The 19,514-nt window shown below is 37.0% G+C and overlaps 1 protein-coding gene across 1 annotated transcript in view; it reads left to right on the forward strand.

Moving 5' to 3' along the window:
* Window positions 1–19,514, forward strand: part of tmem266 (transmembrane protein 266) — a 481,028-nt gene that overhangs the window by 324,024 nt on the left and 137,490 nt on the right. The window contains exons 5-7 of the mRNA XM_028823201.2: window positions 693–766; window positions 6,576–6,632; window positions 14,417–14,555. Coding sequence (XP_028679034.1) covers window positions 693–766; window positions 6,576–6,632; window positions 14,417–14,555 — 270 coding nt within the window. The remainder of the gene's footprint in view (window positions 1–692; window positions 767–6,575; window positions 6,633–14,416; window positions 14,556–19,514) is intronic.

Below are 19,514 nucleotides of genomic sequence, written 5' to 3' on the forward strand. Positions count from 1 at the left end.
TCACAACTAGTTCAGTCTCTCCTTCCTCATTGACATAAATGTATTTCACTGAGTGTGGGGAAGTTTCTGAAAATTTCCAAGATTACACCGAACTTGAAGATTCAGCATGGTTCACTGATCACTACTTATGAAGTGTGTTGCCTTCTGTGAGTCATTTCAAATGCTTGTGCTCACTCTGTGGGACTACCAAAATAATTCTATTGTGCAATTGTGATCTGAGAGTCACTTTGGATAACATGTTAAGCAAAATAAATAGGTGACATATAAGTGAAAAGTTGATTTTCCTTTGAGACACATCATGTAAGGTATCTTTATGTAGTATATCATGTGTAATCTTGCTGTGTACTGTTAGATTGCCCAGACAGGTGCTGGATGGCCAGGTTTCCTGTTTCTGCCAGGCACATTGTTTATGTAACCACTATAGATCCCTGGCCATTTTATGAACTATAATTTGTGTTAGCCTAACATTTTCCAATGCACTTTTTCTTTCTTTGTCGCTAGGTCTTTGATACGTGGTAATTTTTTGTTAAACTGACATTTTTTTATTGTTCAGTGATTTTGTGTTTGGTTTTGTGTGCAGCACTCTGATAAAGACAGGAAGTTGTATTAAAGAGTAGTATGTGCCCTGTATTAAATTGTCATTGCAGTTCTTCTTGTTTTACATGATTTCTGTTTGTTCTCTGTTTTTGCAGTTACCAATGCATTCCAGTTTGCAAGTATTGTTCATTGGATTAGCCTAGTTATTCTATCGGTATTTTTCACAGAGGTAAGCATTATTAGATTATCATTCATTATTTTCATGCAAAAACCAGAAAAAAACAGAACCCCTTCATGGCTAACCAAGAAAAACTACCTTAATTTTTATCTGATTCCTCATAATGCATATAACTCTACTGAACTTAAAAACAGGTAGCACCTTTCACTCCTATGTTTTATATGTCTGAAAAAAATGTATATATGCCTTTTGTATTCCAAATGAATGAAGTTACTGTTGTCTCCTGTTTTCTCAAATAAAGATTTGTTAAAATATATTGTAGTCATTTTAATAAATTATAACAACAAGCTTAGAAATGATATTAATTTATTAATTCTCCCAACAATTAAGATATATATTTTACATGTAAAATAGGTTTTCAAAATGGTTGTATAAGCAAATTCCCTAGGAATGTGAACTGCTGTGAGAGAGTTTAAACACAAATAATCAGACTGATGCTGATATGAAAGGAAATATTGATGTTATTAAAATTAATTTTGAATGGTAAAATTTTTTAACTCTTCCAAAACATTTAGTAAATGTGAAAGTGACTATGGATAGATAGCGCATGTGGTTCCTTTATAGTCCAAAGAGTGTCAGGGAATCAGATTATTTACACAATTAGATGGTAAGGGGATCAATGGCAAATAAACCAATGATAAAGGACCATAGACATAATGTAAGATGCAAAGTGAACAATGGTATCAACAAGATAAAAGACAATATCAAACAAATGCACAAAAATAAATTAAAACAAAACAAGGTTAAAACATTTCAAAAATCCAGAGGTGTTACAAAATGAACAGAGATCATAAGACCCTGAAGTTGTGATATTTCTATTTTGTTTTAGAATTTCTTATTAAATTATAAGTTAAATATTTTATAATATTCCATAAATATATGGCTAATCTGTGTTTATTACCTTTGATTGTTGATTTCTGTGGTATAGGTCTGAAAGTCTCTTATGTATTTGATGAACTAGCATCTTATTGCCTTTTTCCTTAAAGTCCATAGTGGGAATTACATGATTTAAGTAATAGTTTCTCCATTTCCCATTAATACATAGAAATCTGTTTGTATAACTCAGCATTTGGGCAGTTGTCTATAATTCATTATCAATTTTAGAGATGTAGTAAGTTCTGTGCCTCTACTTGAGTGTGCGGCAAACACAAGAAAATATTTGTCCCCTCATATGCCTTAGATGTCTCTGAAGAAATCTGCTACAACTCTACAGGAAACATGTTTTATAATTTGAGGATAATAATAATATGATATTAATAGTGATATAATATGAATAATATTACAATGGAATAATATTAATAGAATAATAATATAATATGAAGATAAATTGAATAAAATCTTCATCTATCACCAGTAGTGTATTGAATCAACATATGGAGTCATAATAATAAGATTTGACAGACAGTAGCAAATTATCAGTAAAAAAGTATTCAGTAAATATGATGCGTTAAAGATAAAGAGGAAAATTTAAATATTGTCTTGAATTTGGTTGGAGTAACCTCCATGGATTTATAGTTTGTGGGTATTTAATGGTCAACACACAGTTCCAGTTAATGTTAATAATTTAGATGTATTATATAAGGAAAGGATTAAATACATAACCATTCAAAAAACTGTTATTATTGAAAACAATACTTGGAACTAAAGAAAAATATTTGCTACAAATTTATCTCTTTTAAGTGTGTGTATTGTGGCTGATGGACAGCACACCACCCACAGAGTGAATGAGTGAACTGAGGTTTATGGTTTATCAATAAAAAAAATATTGCTTTCACCAAATATACCACGAGAAACGATTAAGTCCAAAAAATCCTTTTGAGTTTAGTTATTTTGACAATACTGTTTCGGTCCTGCAGAGACTACAGCAAGCTTCCTATTTAGAGAGCTCCACTTCCAGTCCTCACAGATTGAAGTTCCTTCTAGTTTCCCTGTCAGAACTGAACTGCCTTAGGCGTGTCTGCTTGCCTTTTTATCTACCCCAGAAGGACCAAAAACCAGAAGGTGACGAGCCCATCTTCTATGTCGTTGTCCTCACTGGGTGGTCTGTAGGCTCCTGTAGACCAGATTTCCCCTACTTTGCAAAACCTGTTCCTTAAAACCCTTTCATAAGGGGAATTTTCTTTAACTCAAATTACATTTTTTTTTATATGCATTATTAAGCCTTGATTGTCTTTTTCACATGACCACAGTAATTTGAATGGAAAATAAGCATTTTTCTGGCCACCATTTTTGTGCAGATAACACCAAGTCACTTTAAATTTGACAGAATTAGAATAGTTTTGTCAAAGTTGACTGAAATGGAGAAACATTTTAAAACAACAAATATTTTTTCCTAGACATATGTGTGTAATACAGTATTTTTATGTAACAAAAGTCAGATATTTTATGGTTTCTTTTCTAACTAAAAACTAATAGGCAAAGTAGAATTCAAGTTCAAAAGTAGAAGTTAAACTCTGTATTTAGGTACCATGGGTAAAGACTCACACACAAAAAAAAAATGCGTACGACACACAACACTGGTCAGTCCCAATAGGAGTCTGAACTACTATTCTCAATATAGCACCATATCCAATCCCAACCCAATGTCCCCACCAAATGAGAAAAACAACTATTAACAGAATGAAAGTGTAAAATAAGGAACATATTAAATTAAGTTAAAAATACTTCACATGCATATACATATACACATACCTATTTATATAAAAAAGCATTTGAATAAATAGGCCGGAAGAGACAATAAGCAATGCACAAACTGTGTTCCCCACCAAAATCCACCAACAATACATATATAAAACTAAGAAATCACAAAGATAAATCCATTCATAATAAACACAGTCCAGTTTTTTAAACAAGTAATGAAAGAAGCAATGTTGATTTGTTTGTAAAGCTGACTTAAACTTGTCTTTAACTGAAGTGGTTGCAATTGTTTGAAAATGAAATGCAGACGGCACAATCCCAAATAAAAGTAAATGAATGATCTCACCGTATGTGTTGTGAAGACACAGTAAGTCGTGGGAGCACTGCTCGAAATATAGCTCAGGTGGCAACCTTGAACGAGAGTGAATTTCTGGCTCGTGGATGGCTGATGTTGGCATATTTTCAAGGCTGGAAACTGAACTGGTGCATAGCTGAGATGGTTTTTGTTACCTGTGTTCTGAATGGTACTGAGCTGGTCTAGCAGACATCTTAACAAGAAATGGTACAATATACAGTATAATATACAGTGCCAAAGACTGACATCTTATACTGTGAAACTGCAACTGATAAATTTGTGCATTTCTAACCATTTTAAACTTAGTAAATACCTACACTTTGTTAATTTACTTATAGATAATTCTTATTTGTATTTGTAACTTGTTAGTATACTTAAGACTATTACACATCCAGTACACACTTAGGCTTTCTCAGACCATCAAAGGGCTTATAAGAATGCACTTAATGCAGCCAAGAACACACATTATGGTAGAAAAATAGAAAATGACCATGACAACCCAAGGGTTTTGTTCTCTATAGTCAATAAATGACTTCAACTTGCATCTAGCCCAGTTACCTCCTCTACCGAAGTCTGTGAAAAATTCTACCAGTTTTTCCACAATAAAATTAATGATCTACATAATTCAACTAATATAAATTTTTCTCACTCCATCCAGCTGTTTTCTAAATTTTTACCAGTCACATCTGCATTTGTTAATGACCTGCTTTGTAAGATAAGGCCGACTACCTGTGTACCTGACCCCATCACCACCACACTTCTTAAATCCTGCCTTTATGCCATAATCCCAACTTTTACAACTATTATAAATACATCCCTTGACACTGGCTTTGTGCCAGCCACTTTTAAAATCACTTCTGTAACCCCAATGTTAAAAAAGTCTGGTCTTGATGCCAACAGTTTTAACAATTTTCAGCCCATCTCTCACTTACCTTTTCTGTCAAAAGTTCTTGAGCATGTTGTAGCCTCCCAACTGACCAATTACTTAACTCCTAATAATTTGATGGAACCTTTTCAGTCTGGTTTCAGGACATGGCACAGCTGAGAAACTACTCTGTTTTGGGTAACTAATGATTTGCTTATGGCAGCAGACTCTGGACAAACCAGCATATTAATTCTGTTAAACCTCAGTGCAGCATTTGACACTGTCAGACATGACATTCTGCTGTCCAGAATGGAGAACATGCTGGGTATCTCTGGCACTGCCCTCTAGTGGTTTAAGTCCTATCTGACTGATAGGCAAGTGTTTGTTAGTCTTGGCAACAGCGGGGCAAGCTCAGTGCCAGTCACACAAGGAGTTCATCAGGGCTCTGTCATTGGCCTCTGCTCTTTGGTATCTATATGCTTCCCATTGGCCATATAATTCATAACTATGGACTGGGTTATCATTGTTATGCAGATTATACTCAAGTATATTTCAGTGTTAAAAGTAACACTTCATCAGGTCTTTCTCAGCTCCTAACTTGCCGCAGTGAAATTAAAACCTGGATGGAGTAGAACTCTTTAAAATTAATTTGCAACAAAACTGAACTCCTGCAAATTGGCACTAAATAACAAATTAAGAAAATTAGCTCATTCTCAGTCACTCTTGACAGACCTTTTTCTGATGCAAGGAATCTTGATGTCATTTTTGATTCCTCCCTTTCTTATTCCGCCCACATAAACCACATTAAGAAACTTTGTTACTTTCACCTCATATCCCCTGTTTGCTCATTCTTTTCATTTTCTAATGCTGAGAAACCTGTCCATACTTTTATCACATCCTGCATCGATTATTGTAACTACCTACTGGCAGGTGCCGCTTCAGATCTTATATCACAGCTCCAGTTGATTCAGAACTCTGCTGTTAGAGTCCTAACACGAATCAGCAACAACAAGCACATCACACCCACTCTGCTTTCCCTCCACTGGCTCCCTGTGTCTTACAGAATTGAATATAAATTTCCATTATTAACCTACAAAGCTTAAAATGGCCTTGTACCAGACTACATCACTGATCCTCTTCATCACTAATGTCCTCTGATTCTGGTAATCTTGTTGTGCCCCACACTAACCTGCACTCTATGGGTGACAGGGCCTTCAGCTCCATAGCACCCAGACTTTGGAATGACCTTCAGAAATGAATGAGATCAGCTGACTCCAATCATTCTTTTAAAAAACAACTTAAAATTAATCAGTTCAGGAAGGCCTTTAACTTAACTTGCCATTCTGCCTCCTCTCTCAGTCTTCCTCTCTGTTCAGGCACTCAGTATTATTTGTGTGTGTGTTATATCACAAACAATGTTATCTGCTAGGCTTTTCTTTTAGTATTGAATTTAGTATTTTTCTCTGGTTTATTGTCTTTTATTCTATTTAATGCTTTGTGTATCCTATATCTGTCTGTTTTAATGTTCTATTCTGGGAACATTTGTATCCAGTGTTACTTATACCTGCTGTTTCTTTCTGAGACTCTGTGAAGCACCTTGAACATGAGAAAGCACTATATAAATTATTATTTTTATTATTATTATTGCTATATGAATATTTGTGATTTTTTGTGTACTGGTCCATAATGAAATGAAAAATCCAGTTGAATGCATGCAAGGAGAATCATTTTTATATAAATATTAGTGTTTCCATAAAATACATACTTAGTAATACATAAAAGATAAAGTCACATTCTGCACTAGTGTCAAAAGTCCCGTACAGTCAAAAACAAAAGTACATCATAGTGTTCAGGTTCTTAATTTTAAGAAACAGCAAATAAATAGTAATGTATTTGTTGTTTAACTATTTTATAGCAAATTTTCATGTTTGTTTTTGTTATAGACAGTCTTCAGGATTGTGGTGCTAGGCATTTGGGATTACATAGAAAATAAAGTGGAGGTAAGCTCCTTTTCTAATTTTTTGCTTAAAATAATAAAAATATATATATATATAATCGGATGAATGCATAAACATTAGTCTCTGCATTTGTCTCTGTTGCAAAATTCTTGTGTTTCATGTCATGAGAAACTGAAACACCGGTCTGAATACATTATTTTTATTCTTCTCTCAGCATTTTCTTCATGATTCAAAATTACAGACACATTAATCTTTGAACCTTTTCACATTAAATCTCAATTCACAAAGCCTACAGATTCTGACATTTTTTAATATGTTTATGTGTGCCTGCTGTAAGAAAAACCACAAAGAAATGATAAAACATTGGGGCAGCATAAGGCGAACCCCGTATATTTGATGATAAAATGAAAAAAAAAGAATGAATTCAGAGAACATCCTTTCAGATGGGAGCCAACAGTCAGCATGAATCTAGTTGGTGGTGGAACCCCTGAAAAGGAAGCCAAAGCAGAAGAGGTGGGCTCAGGGGTTCATGGCCTGGAAGTGACATCAGTGGTGCTACTGGTCATCAAATCTGTTAAGGAAAAAGAGGAGAAGCATTAGGCACTAGCGCCAACTCTCGACTCAGGGTGGTATCACTACTTGCTGACCCCCAAGTTGTCACCCAAGTACATGTGTGTGACACTGCTATCGCAACGTAAGAAAACATCACTTACAAAAAATATGCTTAAACCAATTTCAGGATTTTGGAGCCTATAATAGCGATATCAGGAACTAATATTGAACACAGTGCCAAGACATTATAAGACACTCTCATACACACACACAAACACACTCACTCATTCTCTTACCAGCTTAGTTCAGAGTTCCCACTTAACCTAGCTTGCATGCCACGGGGATATGGAATTAACCCCAAAGAGGTGCAGGACCAACATTCAAACTCCATTAAGACTTTGCTCTGTTGAAACCGTGAGGCTGCAGTGCTACTGTGCCAATCTGCTTCCTTGAACTTCAATTTTGACATTATTGGCAGTCTACTGACCATATATATAATTTATATGGCATGACCACAATATTGTATACTGTACTAGAGCAGCAAACAATAGTAAAGTGCACAAAACACAATAATTACATTAAATGAAAGTTACAAAATACAAATATGATTATTCACTGCACTTTTACTTTTTAAGCTACTCAACTATTCTACAGTGGGTTTACACTTATATATTGTAATGAGACGTCAAGCAACATGACACCTTTTATTGGCTGACTAAAAAGATTACAATATGCAAGCTTTTGAGTAATTCGGGCCCCTTCTTCAGGCAAGATGTAATACAGAACTGGAATTCCCTACGTTTATATAGACTTTAGGATGCAGTTCTATAAAAATGTATGAGCCCTGGTGCATCCTTCTTAAAATCAGTGTCCCCTCCGCTAACCCTGATGGGCTCTTGCAGCCATAGGATATGTCCTACCAAAAGGCACAGCCATCTCTTTAACTTGCTTGAGCCTTTCTCCTCTGACTCTTGCTGCCATTCCTCTGCCTTACAAAGGATCCCTCCTAGAGCAGTTGGTCACTCCTGCTCCCGAAGTCGCTCAGCAAGAGTGTCCCTCAGTCTCCTCTTGAGCAGTGGCCACACGCTCCTCTCCTGATACCATTCCTGGCTGACTGCCTCTTTTCTTTCTTGCACTAGCTCTCTTCTCCCCATCCTACCTTCTTTCTCCCATCTCTTTAACCTCAGTCTCTCTTTATTTCTCTTTTCATTCTGTCCTTTCTGTTCACCCTCTATCCTCTCTCTACCCTGCAGGTTCCTTTTATATAGCCTGAATGGGCCCAGGTATGATACTCGGCTTCATCCGAGGTGTGAAAGAAGCACCTGACCGATCCACTCGCATTTGCACGTTAGTGACTGATCAACGAAGCACCCCAATCAGACCTGGAGCGACATGTGTTCGCAAACACCCATACCCGAATGGAGATTGTACACTCTGGGACACAATTATTTATTTAAAAACTGCACTTTCCCATGGACCTCTCATCACACACCTCTGAATCCTTCATAGTGTCACACACATAAACATTGGGGACAGCTTAACGGTTCTGGTGGTGATAATTCCTTCCCAATCCACAGGATAGCGCTTTATACTATTGACCGAATGATTGACAACCCTACCACCTCTGACACCACTTCCAGTGTTTGGCCACCTGGACCCACCTTTTCCTGTCTGGCCTGTATTTAACTGGAGGTGTTACTATATTGGGGAGTCTACTGTCAAACTCGTGTCTACCAAGATGTTTTTTCTCTGAAAAGCATTTATTATTATTGTATTTACAGAATCTCGGGACATGGTGTCACCCCAAACCTTTATCTTGTCTTTGTACTCTTTTACAATATTAACAAGTAATTTTACCATCATGTGAAAATGCCACACTACACAGAGATGAATAACTGATCTACTGATGTTTTATAAGTGTTATGAAGACCAAAAGAAGCCTTTGTTAAGGTCTTGTTACATAAAAGAAAATGAGTAATAGATGCATTTTTTACAGAACCTAAAGTGTTACCTATATATTTGCATTAACATAAGACAATTAAAAATTAACTTTTTTTCTACACTGGTGGGCTACTTTACATGAAAGTTTGATTTTAGATTTGACTGTGAAAATGATTAAATTTAATAATTTCAGTTTAACCTGTTAGCTGAAAGTGATGGAGAAACTTTTACAAGGACAAGCTAAAAACAATTGTCAGATAAAATATATCCTTATGTGTAGTATTATTCTATTCAAATTGTTGGTAGATAGTTGTCTAGGTAGGTGACATAACAGGAAAGGTAAAGTTAACTACAGCCTGATGAAAAGAAAGTCAGCTTTCTCATCTAATATTTGGCCATTTTTCATGTGCATTTGTAGCAGTAGTAATAGTAGTATTATTGTAACGTGTACCAAGTAATAATAATAATTAATAATAATTCATTACATTTATATAGCGCTTTTCTCAGTACTCAAAGTGCTATAAGTAGAGTCAAATTCTTACTTACACGTCCAACCAACCTATCAATACTCTCTGGTGCTATGACAAACAAGAGTGTATTAAAATATAAAACTATATTTTATTTAATTGAGCACATAGACCAGCTTACCTCTTATCCCTGTTCCCACATACAAGCAAATATGAACAAACTAAACCAAATCCAACAGTCACAAAAACTGTCCAGTTCCACATTTTTGTACAGATTTATGTTATTTTACTTGCTTATATTTACATGATAATATTTTATATTATGAAGGTCTTGATTTGCTGCTGGAAAAAAAATAATTTATTAAATTAAAGTATGCTGTTTCTTGATGCCTAATTTAAAATTCAAATCCAACCAACACACTCCTGTGCGTTGCTCCAAAGCAAATGCCATCTATCAAAAGCACAGCTTTCAGTTGTTTTTCTATTTGTGGGGCTTATTTTCAACTGCATATTTTAACAAAACCATAGAAGTCTTTCCTTTCTTTTGTAAAAATATACTTAGCAACTTCTCTAACTGGCACCCATTTTCACCAAGTCACTTTTTTACTTTCTCTAAAAAGAATACACAGGCTGTATTTTTTATTTGAAAATGTGTGAATCTTTCCATTTACATGCTCCTTGTTATAAATATGCCACAAAGTTAAGCAGAAAAAAATAAAACCCAATGTCTGTTCATCCCGGTGGCTGGACTTACCAACTTTGTCCACCTCTCTATCTCTCTTTCCATTACTGCTGACCTCTTCCTTCCACTAGATATAACTTGGTCCCAAACAGTTCTTCAGTTCCTGTGAGGCTGCTTTAATCCTATCATTGGGACTCTCCAATGCTTGATACAAAGCACCAGGCTGCAATTTCCTTTAGTGGCACCTGATGTCACTTCACCTCTTAGTCTTCTTTTGCTCTTAAAGAGTTGGGTCTTTTATGTAGTCTGTACATGAACTATTCCCTTATTCTGTTGTTTCTCCTGTGTTCTGCCCCCTTAGGTTAAGAAGTGCTGGTAGGGAATGAGCATTCTCAACTAACTTCTAACTCCTGTATAAGCAATCTGGCTGCAGCTTTCCTGGCTGGTGCTGCTACCTGTCAAATAGGAGGTCTTGTTATTTCTTACTGTTTCACACTAGCCATACTTCCTGTTCCTCAGTGGTGAGGATCTGGAAGTCCTGGCATCTGCCTTCTAGCACACTAATGACACATATAGGTTTTTCTCAAGGACACCCTTCTCTTTGTCTTTCTCTCTAGCACTGGTGCCCCTGCCTTTTGCTATTTTGAAGAATTCAAAGTGCATGCAGGACACACCACTCTCAAGCAGCCCTGCATCTCACAATAGAAGAATGGAGACAATTTACAGCAGTGTCCTTAATAATACTGCTACAGTGAAAAAAGATGAAAGTATCTGAAGGTGCCTCATTTACAGGTGACCCTACTGACTTGGCCTTGCTCTCAAGTCTTTGATTGTATTAAACCTTAGTTAAGCAAGCAGTTTCAGTCAGTCACCCAGTACTCAATACAGAACTAGAGCAAGGATCTGTAAAGTCTATCCTGGAGGGCTGTAGTGGCTGCAGGGTTTTTGTTCCAACCCAAATTATTAATAAGAAGGATGTACTGCTACCCCAGGAGTCTGACTAAGATAAATCTGTTTGGGGTTCACTCATTCTTGTTTAACCTACTCACCACAAATCCTAGGCCAGTACTTAGTGAGCAACAGTATAAAAATGTGTGTTAACAACTTTACAAAGAAACTAAATACTTTACGACACAAACCCAAACAACAGATACATTGTCAAAACAAAGCTGGAAATTAACAAATTAGGGTGCATGATACAATAGCCATTCTTAACCTATTTGGCATAAAAATAGCAGTCTGCTTTTACAGTCCTTACTGATCTGTGAGAGGTGAATGGAAGCATAAAGGAATCTTCAGCAAACCGTTGCAAATAATGCAAACGTTCTGTCCTACCACTAAAACAGTTGGGAGCTCAAGAAAATACAAACAAAAAGGTTTACCTTCTGAGACGCATCTCGCTTGTAAATCTGGACACAAATCCAACTTCTAGTAGGTGGCTTCAGTTTCAGATTTCCCACGCTAGTATGCTGTTGCTCCTTGCCTCTCTTCCAGATGTCTCCCCCTCTCTCTCTCCTCATACCTTTCTGGGTTAAATCCCCTTTAGGCAAACATTCTGTACAGTGACTCCTCCTTAAAGGTGCAGATCTCCAATAAGAGGCAAACCCACATAAACCCATCTTCCCAGGTGTACATTTAAGGAGAGGGTGAACTAACAAAAGACCAATAGTACATGTGGCACACACTATAAGGGAATTATTGTTGTTGAAGCTTCATTGTAGTTGTCTCACATGTTAGGATTCCCACACTTGCTTCCTTATTTTAGTCCTAAACAGCTGCATTCACTGCTTTTTAATTGTTCACTATTAGCATTCAAAAGATTCAAATGACCAAGGAGCCAACAGTTTTCTGTCTAACTTGTTTCCATGTGCACCTCTGTGTGTTCATCATGAACTATCTGGTTTGATAAAATATTAGGATGGAAACTGAAGAAGAAAAAAGCGAATGTCTGAGAATTACTTATTCACTATAAATTGTTATAGATTGGCTATAAATTGTTTAGATAATATCATTGGAAAGGAAAAAATCTGTGACATAAGAATGACCTGACATGGCTAAATGAAAACGCTAACAAGCCATAAAATTAAGATCTGTTATTGGAAAAGATTGGTTTGTAAATGGGCAATCAGGTTAGAACAAAAGCCCTGTATCCACTGCTTGTCTTCAAGACTGATTTTGCAAACCCTGCACTATACTGAGGGCAATGGACAATTAAAATGCAACAACCAAAAAAGCAAGGCATTCAAGGTATAGATATCTGCAAAAGAAAACAGAGCTGATAACTGCACGACCAACTGGTAGCAATAAAAGGCTTCCCAGTTTTTGGAATGGCACTCTGTGGCATTGATGGCACATCTGCCTCTCAACCCTGAGATCTTAGGTTCAGCTCCTGTGCTGCCTGTTAAGCTTTACATTTTCTCTTTCCATATTTCTCATAGTATTCAAGTTTCCATCCCAAAAAGGTTCTTAATCAGCAATTCTAAACTGGGCAAACATGAAGGTGAATGAATGTGTATGTGAGACAGTGTGATGAATTATTGTTCTATCCAGGGTTGGTTCCTGCCTTGTTCTCAGTAGGCTCTGGTTTTTCAGATCCCTATATTAGAAAACACACCTTTAGAATATCAACGGATTTTTACTGTATTTACCCAACTTCACTGATATTTTAATTATCATATTCTGAGAAAGTAAGACAATTTACTTTAAGTCACTATAAGTAAGACATTTTTATGTGGCTGTGCATTTATCTCATTATCTCATTTCAAGAATATAATGTCAAATGAATGACTACAGGTTGAAAAGCACAGTCTATAGTAAATCATTACTAAATCAAGTTCTGATCAGGCTGTAGTCACCCATTTGAGTTCCTTCACATTTTAACAGTGACTTGACAAACAAGGCAGAACAGTGGTTAGGGGTGCTGACTTCTGGGTTCAAACACAGTTCTAGATCATTCTCTGTTTGTAGTTGATATGTTCTTCCTGGATGATTTTTTTTTCTCTATATAGTTTAGTTTTTCTCCCATGTCTAAAAGTTGCGTTTGTTAGGTTAGCTAGTGAACACCTTTACATGCTTACAGTATGTGCCTTTGATAGGCATGTGCTTTGTCAGGGGAAGATTCCTGCTTTGTTCCTGATACTATAAGGATATGGTAATGCTCCAATGTCCTTGACTTGAATGAAGCAGGTACAGCTTATTTTTGTTTGGTAGTGTCGGCAGTGCAATGTCAGTTTTGGAATTAGTTTTGATCTCCAAAAAGAAAGAAAGAGAATGGAGCAGGCACTGCATCAAAATAAGCTTATTTTTGTTTGGTAGTGTCGGCAGTGCAATGTCAGTTTTGATGGTCATTGTCAGTTGTGAGTTGCTACTCATGCAATCAGTAAACAAAAATAGCCCAATGCTAATCTGTCATGATCAATGAATATTTGTTCTACATGTAGGTCTTTCTCAATATGTTCCTAACTTATAAATGGCTAACCGCCTCTATTTTTGAATTAACCAACGTACAGTCACATGCAGTTCTGTTGATTACTTCTCTTTATAACACAGGCAAGTTGAACTATTTTGCCTTGTATTATGCAGTATTATTTCATATGAGAATTCATTTTACTTTCTGGTTTGATAAGTTAGTATGCATGTACCTCTTTTTGTGAGTCGCGTCCAGTTGATTCAACGTTATGCATACATTTTTAAAACTACTGTAAATCCAAGACTGATACGTACAGCAGGTTTATCAGTATTATGTATGAAACAGCATATTTTATTTTCTTCTGTCTCAAGCTTACATGGTTTCCTTTGTTCATGTTGGTTTCCTCATGCCAACTTCTGCTGTCCAAAGACATGCTGTTAGGTTAATTAACAATTCCCCACTGGCCCAGAGTGAGTATGAATGTGTAAGTGAGAGTGGCCTGCAGTAGACAGGCATCCTCTCCAAGACTGCCTCCTCACAATTAGGAGTATACATATAAATTATTTGTATTTGTTTAAACAGATAAAAAACAAAATGTTGTGAACCTAATTAATATAAATGGAGCCCAACAATATTTGTCCATTAATTAATAGTTGAGCTATGCTGTAGACTCCAGTTACCTGTGATTCTGACAATTATGCAGAAAAAGAATTATCGGTAATAGTAACAAGGGCCCTCCAATGCAGTACTAGCTACCTTTACCTTTCTTTCTCAGGTTTTTGATGGTGCTGTAATCGTCCTCTCTTTGGCCCCAATGGTGGCTTCTACTGTAGCAAATGGACCCAGCAGCCCCTGGGATGCCATAAGTCTTATCATCACACTGCGCATCTGGAGGGTGAAAAGAATTATTGATGGTAAGTGCTGATTATTGGTTTGTTTAATTAGTAATGGATGCCATCGTCTGCAATAAATTTTGGCTACCCAACAGAAACCCAATAGGACCTAAAACAGTTTATTGTTAATTTGAAAAGTTGCAGGTCTAATTGTATATTTTTCATTTGGATCAGGTCTCTCTTAATCTATAAATTCCTGCCGCATTCCAGATGGAAAATATCTGCACCCTAGGAGAGTATAGGTGCATTTGCTTTTGTGAAGCTTGCCTTTCAGGTTATAATCTATTATTGTGTTTAACACCAGCCTACTTTCTGATATGCTTACCCTCAGCAGACATTTTTGGTTTAAAATGGTGCAGCAGGCCTTTTAGACAGGTTGCCTTTTCTTTTGTGGAGGCACATAGTGCCCTCTAAATGTATTGAGACACTTGCTCACTGTCTGTTTCCATCCTTTTGCCCTGGTGGGATATAATAGCACACCACTCTGTCCCTATAAACAGTCTTCAGACATTCAAAAAGCAGCTGAGAGTACTCCTTCCAACATATATTGGTTAAACTCCTAGATCTTCTTTCACTTTGAAGTCTCTGATGCAACCCCTCCTTTCAATAGCCAAGTAGCATTCTTACCTTGACTTGCTTCACACAATCCAAAGAAGAAGCAGATCTAATTCAAGGTCCTCCCTTGTCATGGAGAGTAAGCCACAAGTACTCCCATTTTGGTTGTTTGTACACTCAGGCTCATTTTAGCCAAGGTGGAGTAGTTTGGGTACGCTAGTATAGTTATGTTGGACACCTTGTATCTTGTTAGCATTATCTTTGGGAAACTAGCATACGTGGTGTAGCCTGGACAAAGAGTCCACATTTGTGTGCTTTGATGGTTGTAGTTAAAGCATCTTGTAGGAGGACATTTTTCTAGAGTCAAAACTGGATTGGTGTTCTTTGGCAAGTTTTTGGTAATCAAACCTGGGTTCAGCCGGAAGAAGCAGTGTGTCTCCACAGTGTGTTCTGACTATCTTCAAGGCGAAGGGTAGAAGGCAGGTGCAGTGCCACTTGGGTTATGGGCAGTATCAAGATTTTGTGGTCAAAATAGCCATTATTGTTTTATACTCAAACCATTTTCACTTGAGATAACTCTGAGGCAATAGTACAGAATACTGCTTTTTACTTATGTATTTATGCGTGTGTACACACAAATATATAGATTTAAATTATGCACCTGTTTGTGTTCCATACCCCATGTACACGAACACTAAAAGAAGTGGGAGTTCACGGTGATGTTTGTAGATGGGTAGAGAATTGGCTCAAACACAGGAAGCAGAGGGTGATGGTACAAGGAACCTTATCAGAATTGGCTGATGTTGTGAGTGGTGTTCCACAGGGGTCAGTGCTAAGGCCGCTGCTATTTTTAATATACACTACTGTATATAAATGACTTAGATAGGAATATTAGTAACAAGCTGGTTAAGTTTGCATATGATACCAAGCCAGGTGGATTGGCAGATAATCTGGAATCTGTTATATCATTACAGAAGGACTTGGACAGCATACAGGCTTAGGCAGATTTGTGGCAGATGAAATGTAATGTCAGTAAATGTAAAGTATTACACATAGAAAGTAGAAATGTTAGGTTTGAATACACAATGGGCGGTTGGAAAATCGAGAGTAGACCTTATGTGGAGGATTTAGGAGTCGTAGTGGACTTTACACTATCAGCTACCAGACAGTGTTCAGAAGCCATTAGGAAGGCTAACAGAATGTTAAGTTATACAGTATAGCTTGATGTGTGGGGTACAAGTCCAAGGAGGTTGTGCTCAAGCTTTATAATGCACTGGTCACACCTCATCTGAAGTACTGTGTGCAGTTTTGGTCTCCAGGCTACAAACAGGACATAGCAGCACTAGAAAAGGTCCAGAGAAGAGCAACCAGGATCATTCCATGGCTACAGGGGATGAATTATGAAAAAAGATTTAAAGAGCTTTGCCTTTTCAGTTTAAGCAAAAGAAGATTAAGAGGAGACATGATTGAAGTGTTTAAAAATATGAAGGGAATTAGTCCAGTGGTTTGAGACTGTTATTTTTAAAATGAGTTCATCAAGAACAGGGGGACACAGTTGGAAACTTGTTAAGGGTAAATTTTGTACAAACATTAGAATTTTTTCTTTACACAGAGAACCATAGACACATGGAATAATCTACCAAGTAGCGTGGTAGACAGTAAGATTTTAGGGACTTTCAAAACTCGACGATGTTATTTCTGAAGAATTAAGTGGATAGGACTGGCAAGCTTTTTTGGGCTGAATGGCCTGTTCTTGTCTAGATTGTTCTAATGTCCTAATGTTCTGCGCTCACTGAGAATATTATTAGGAACACTTTATAAATATTGGGTAGGACCTCCTTTTGCTCACAAAACAGTCTCAGTTTTTCATGGTATGGATTTCTCCAGATGTTGGAAAGATTCTGGTCCATGTTCTGGTCCATGTTCTGGTCCATGGTGACATGTGTGCATCACAGAATTTCTGCAGATTTTTCAGCTGCGCGTCCATGCTGTGAATCTCCTTATCTACTGCATCCCAAAGATGTTTATTGTATTCAGAATCAGGCCACTGAAGAACACAGAACTCAACTTCATGAAACCAGTTTCAGACGAATTTGCTTTGTGACATGGTGCATTATCGTGATGAAATTAGTCATACAAGATGAGTAAATTGTGGCCTTGAAAAGCTGCACATGGCCAGCAACAATACCCAGATAGACTGTGGTATTTAGGTCATGATTGATTGATATTAAGGGTCCAAAGTGTGCCACAAAAACATTCCGGACACCGTTACACCACAACCACCACCACTACCAGCCACTGGTGCAGGCAATTGGATTTAGAGGTCACATAATTAGTTTAATGAAGATCACCCGTCTGGAGTTTTAATTGAGTATATAAAATAAATGTACCTTATCCGGAAGGTCCAACTCATGGCGAGTCAGTATGATGGCCAAATTGACACAATGAAGAGAAAAGGACACTCTAAACAACTCCGTTAAACGCTGATTGAAAAGCATAAATCAGTGTCTGTAAAAAGTATTCATGCACCCCCTTGGTGGTTATACAACATTGGATCACAGTGGAATAACTGTGGCTTTTTTGGCATTGATCAACAAAAAAGACTTTTTAATATCAAAAGTAAAAACAGACCATTGCAATGTGATCTAAATTAACACAAAATAATTGATTCCATAAGTGTAAATCAGTATTTAATGGATGCATCTTTGGCAGACATGACAGCCATGAGTATAGGTCTCTATTAGCTTTGTACATCTGGAGACTACACTTTTCCCCATTCTTATTTACAAAACTGGTCAGGCTCTGTCAGGTTGCATGGGGGTTGCTAGCGAAGAGCCTTTTTCAAGTCCAGCCACAAATTCTCAATTTGACTGAAATCTGGACTCTGACTAAGCCGCTGCACCACATTAACATTGTTGTTTTTAGTAATTCCCATGTAGCTTTATCTTGGGATTGTTGCATTTGTTGAATTGTTTGAAAAGAAATCTTCTACTCCAGGTTTTCCTCCCAAGATTTTCCTGTATTTTCCTGCATTCATTTTATCCTGTACCATCACAAGCTTCCAAGGCCTGCTGTAAAGAAGCATCTCCACGCTTCACCACGTTGCTATCAACATGCTTCATGAAAGGGAATTGTGTGTTTCAAGATGATATGTACAGTATACTGCTCAATTTAGGAATCATCAGACTTTAGAACCATTTTCCAGCTGACTTCATGTACCTTCTGGCAAACTGTATGTGTGTGTTTTAGTAGTGTCTTTCTCCTTGCCACTCTCACATAAAGCTGTGACTTGTGAAGCACCAGGGCACATTTATTGTCTGCACAGTCTATCCTGCCTGAATCACTGCAGTTTGTTATCAGAGTATCTTGAGGACCTACCTTACTACTCATCTTCTTGCACAGACACTCAGTTTTTGTGGATGGTCTGATCTAGCCAGATTTATAGCTGTGCCATGCTCTTTCCATTTCTCAACAATTGATTTAATTTGCCTCCAAGGGATATTCAGTAACTTGAATATTTTTTGCATCTATCCACTGACTTGTGCATTTCAATTGGCTTTTCATGGAGTTTCTTGGAGTGTTCTTCTGTCATCATTGTGTCAGTTTGGCCATCATACTGACTCGCCACAAGTTAGATTTTTCTGATAAGGTGCTATTTATACTACAATCAATTGGTTTCCACTTGAACTAATTCTTTGTCTTCTAAGACCAATTGGCTGCACCAGTGATGGTTTAGGTGTGTGAATACATATTAGATAAGTTATTTTGTGTTTTATATTTGTATCTAAATTAGACCAGTTTGCACAGATCTGTTTTCTCTTTGACATTATAGAATATTTTTCTCTTGATCAGTGTTAAAAAGCCATATGAAATCCACTGATTTAATGTTATTTAGCAATAAAATGTGAAAGTTTCAAGGGGGTGAATACTTTTTAGACAGATAAACAGATAGATCCCCAGTTGTGTTTTTTCACACACTGCTGAATAATTTGTTGGCTGAAAGTTCTCAGTGTTAATGTGTCAGAGAGAGGGTGTTCAGCATTTTTCATAATTGCGTGCAGTCTTGTTTTAATTCTCTTCTTTGCTACTTCTTTGAGGGGGTCCAGAATATGTTCCATAACGGAACTGTCACTTTAATTTGTTTGTTGATTGTGGTGGGCCTCTGTTGAAGTGATGTTACCTTCCCAGTACACCACAGAGTATAAAATCGCACTTGCCATCACAAAGTTGTAGAACACATGAAGGGTTTCACTGCCCACATGATGCCTACTGTATGTATATTGTAGTGGAGCAAATGAAGAGGCAGGACAAAACCAAATGCTTGGGGTGCCAACTGGGCCAAACCCAGTTTAATTGGAACAAAAAATAGGAAATGTAACAAAAAATATGTGCCTCATTGTGCCTATTAGAGGACACAGTCCTGCT

Source organism: Erpetoichthys calabaricus, chromosome 17, assembly GCF_900747795.2.
Source record: "Erpetoichthys calabaricus chromosome 17, fErpCal1.3, whole genome shotgun sequence".
Lineage (NCBI taxonomy): Eukaryota > Metazoa > Chordata > Cladistia > Polypteriformes > Polypteridae > Erpetoichthys > Erpetoichthys calabaricus.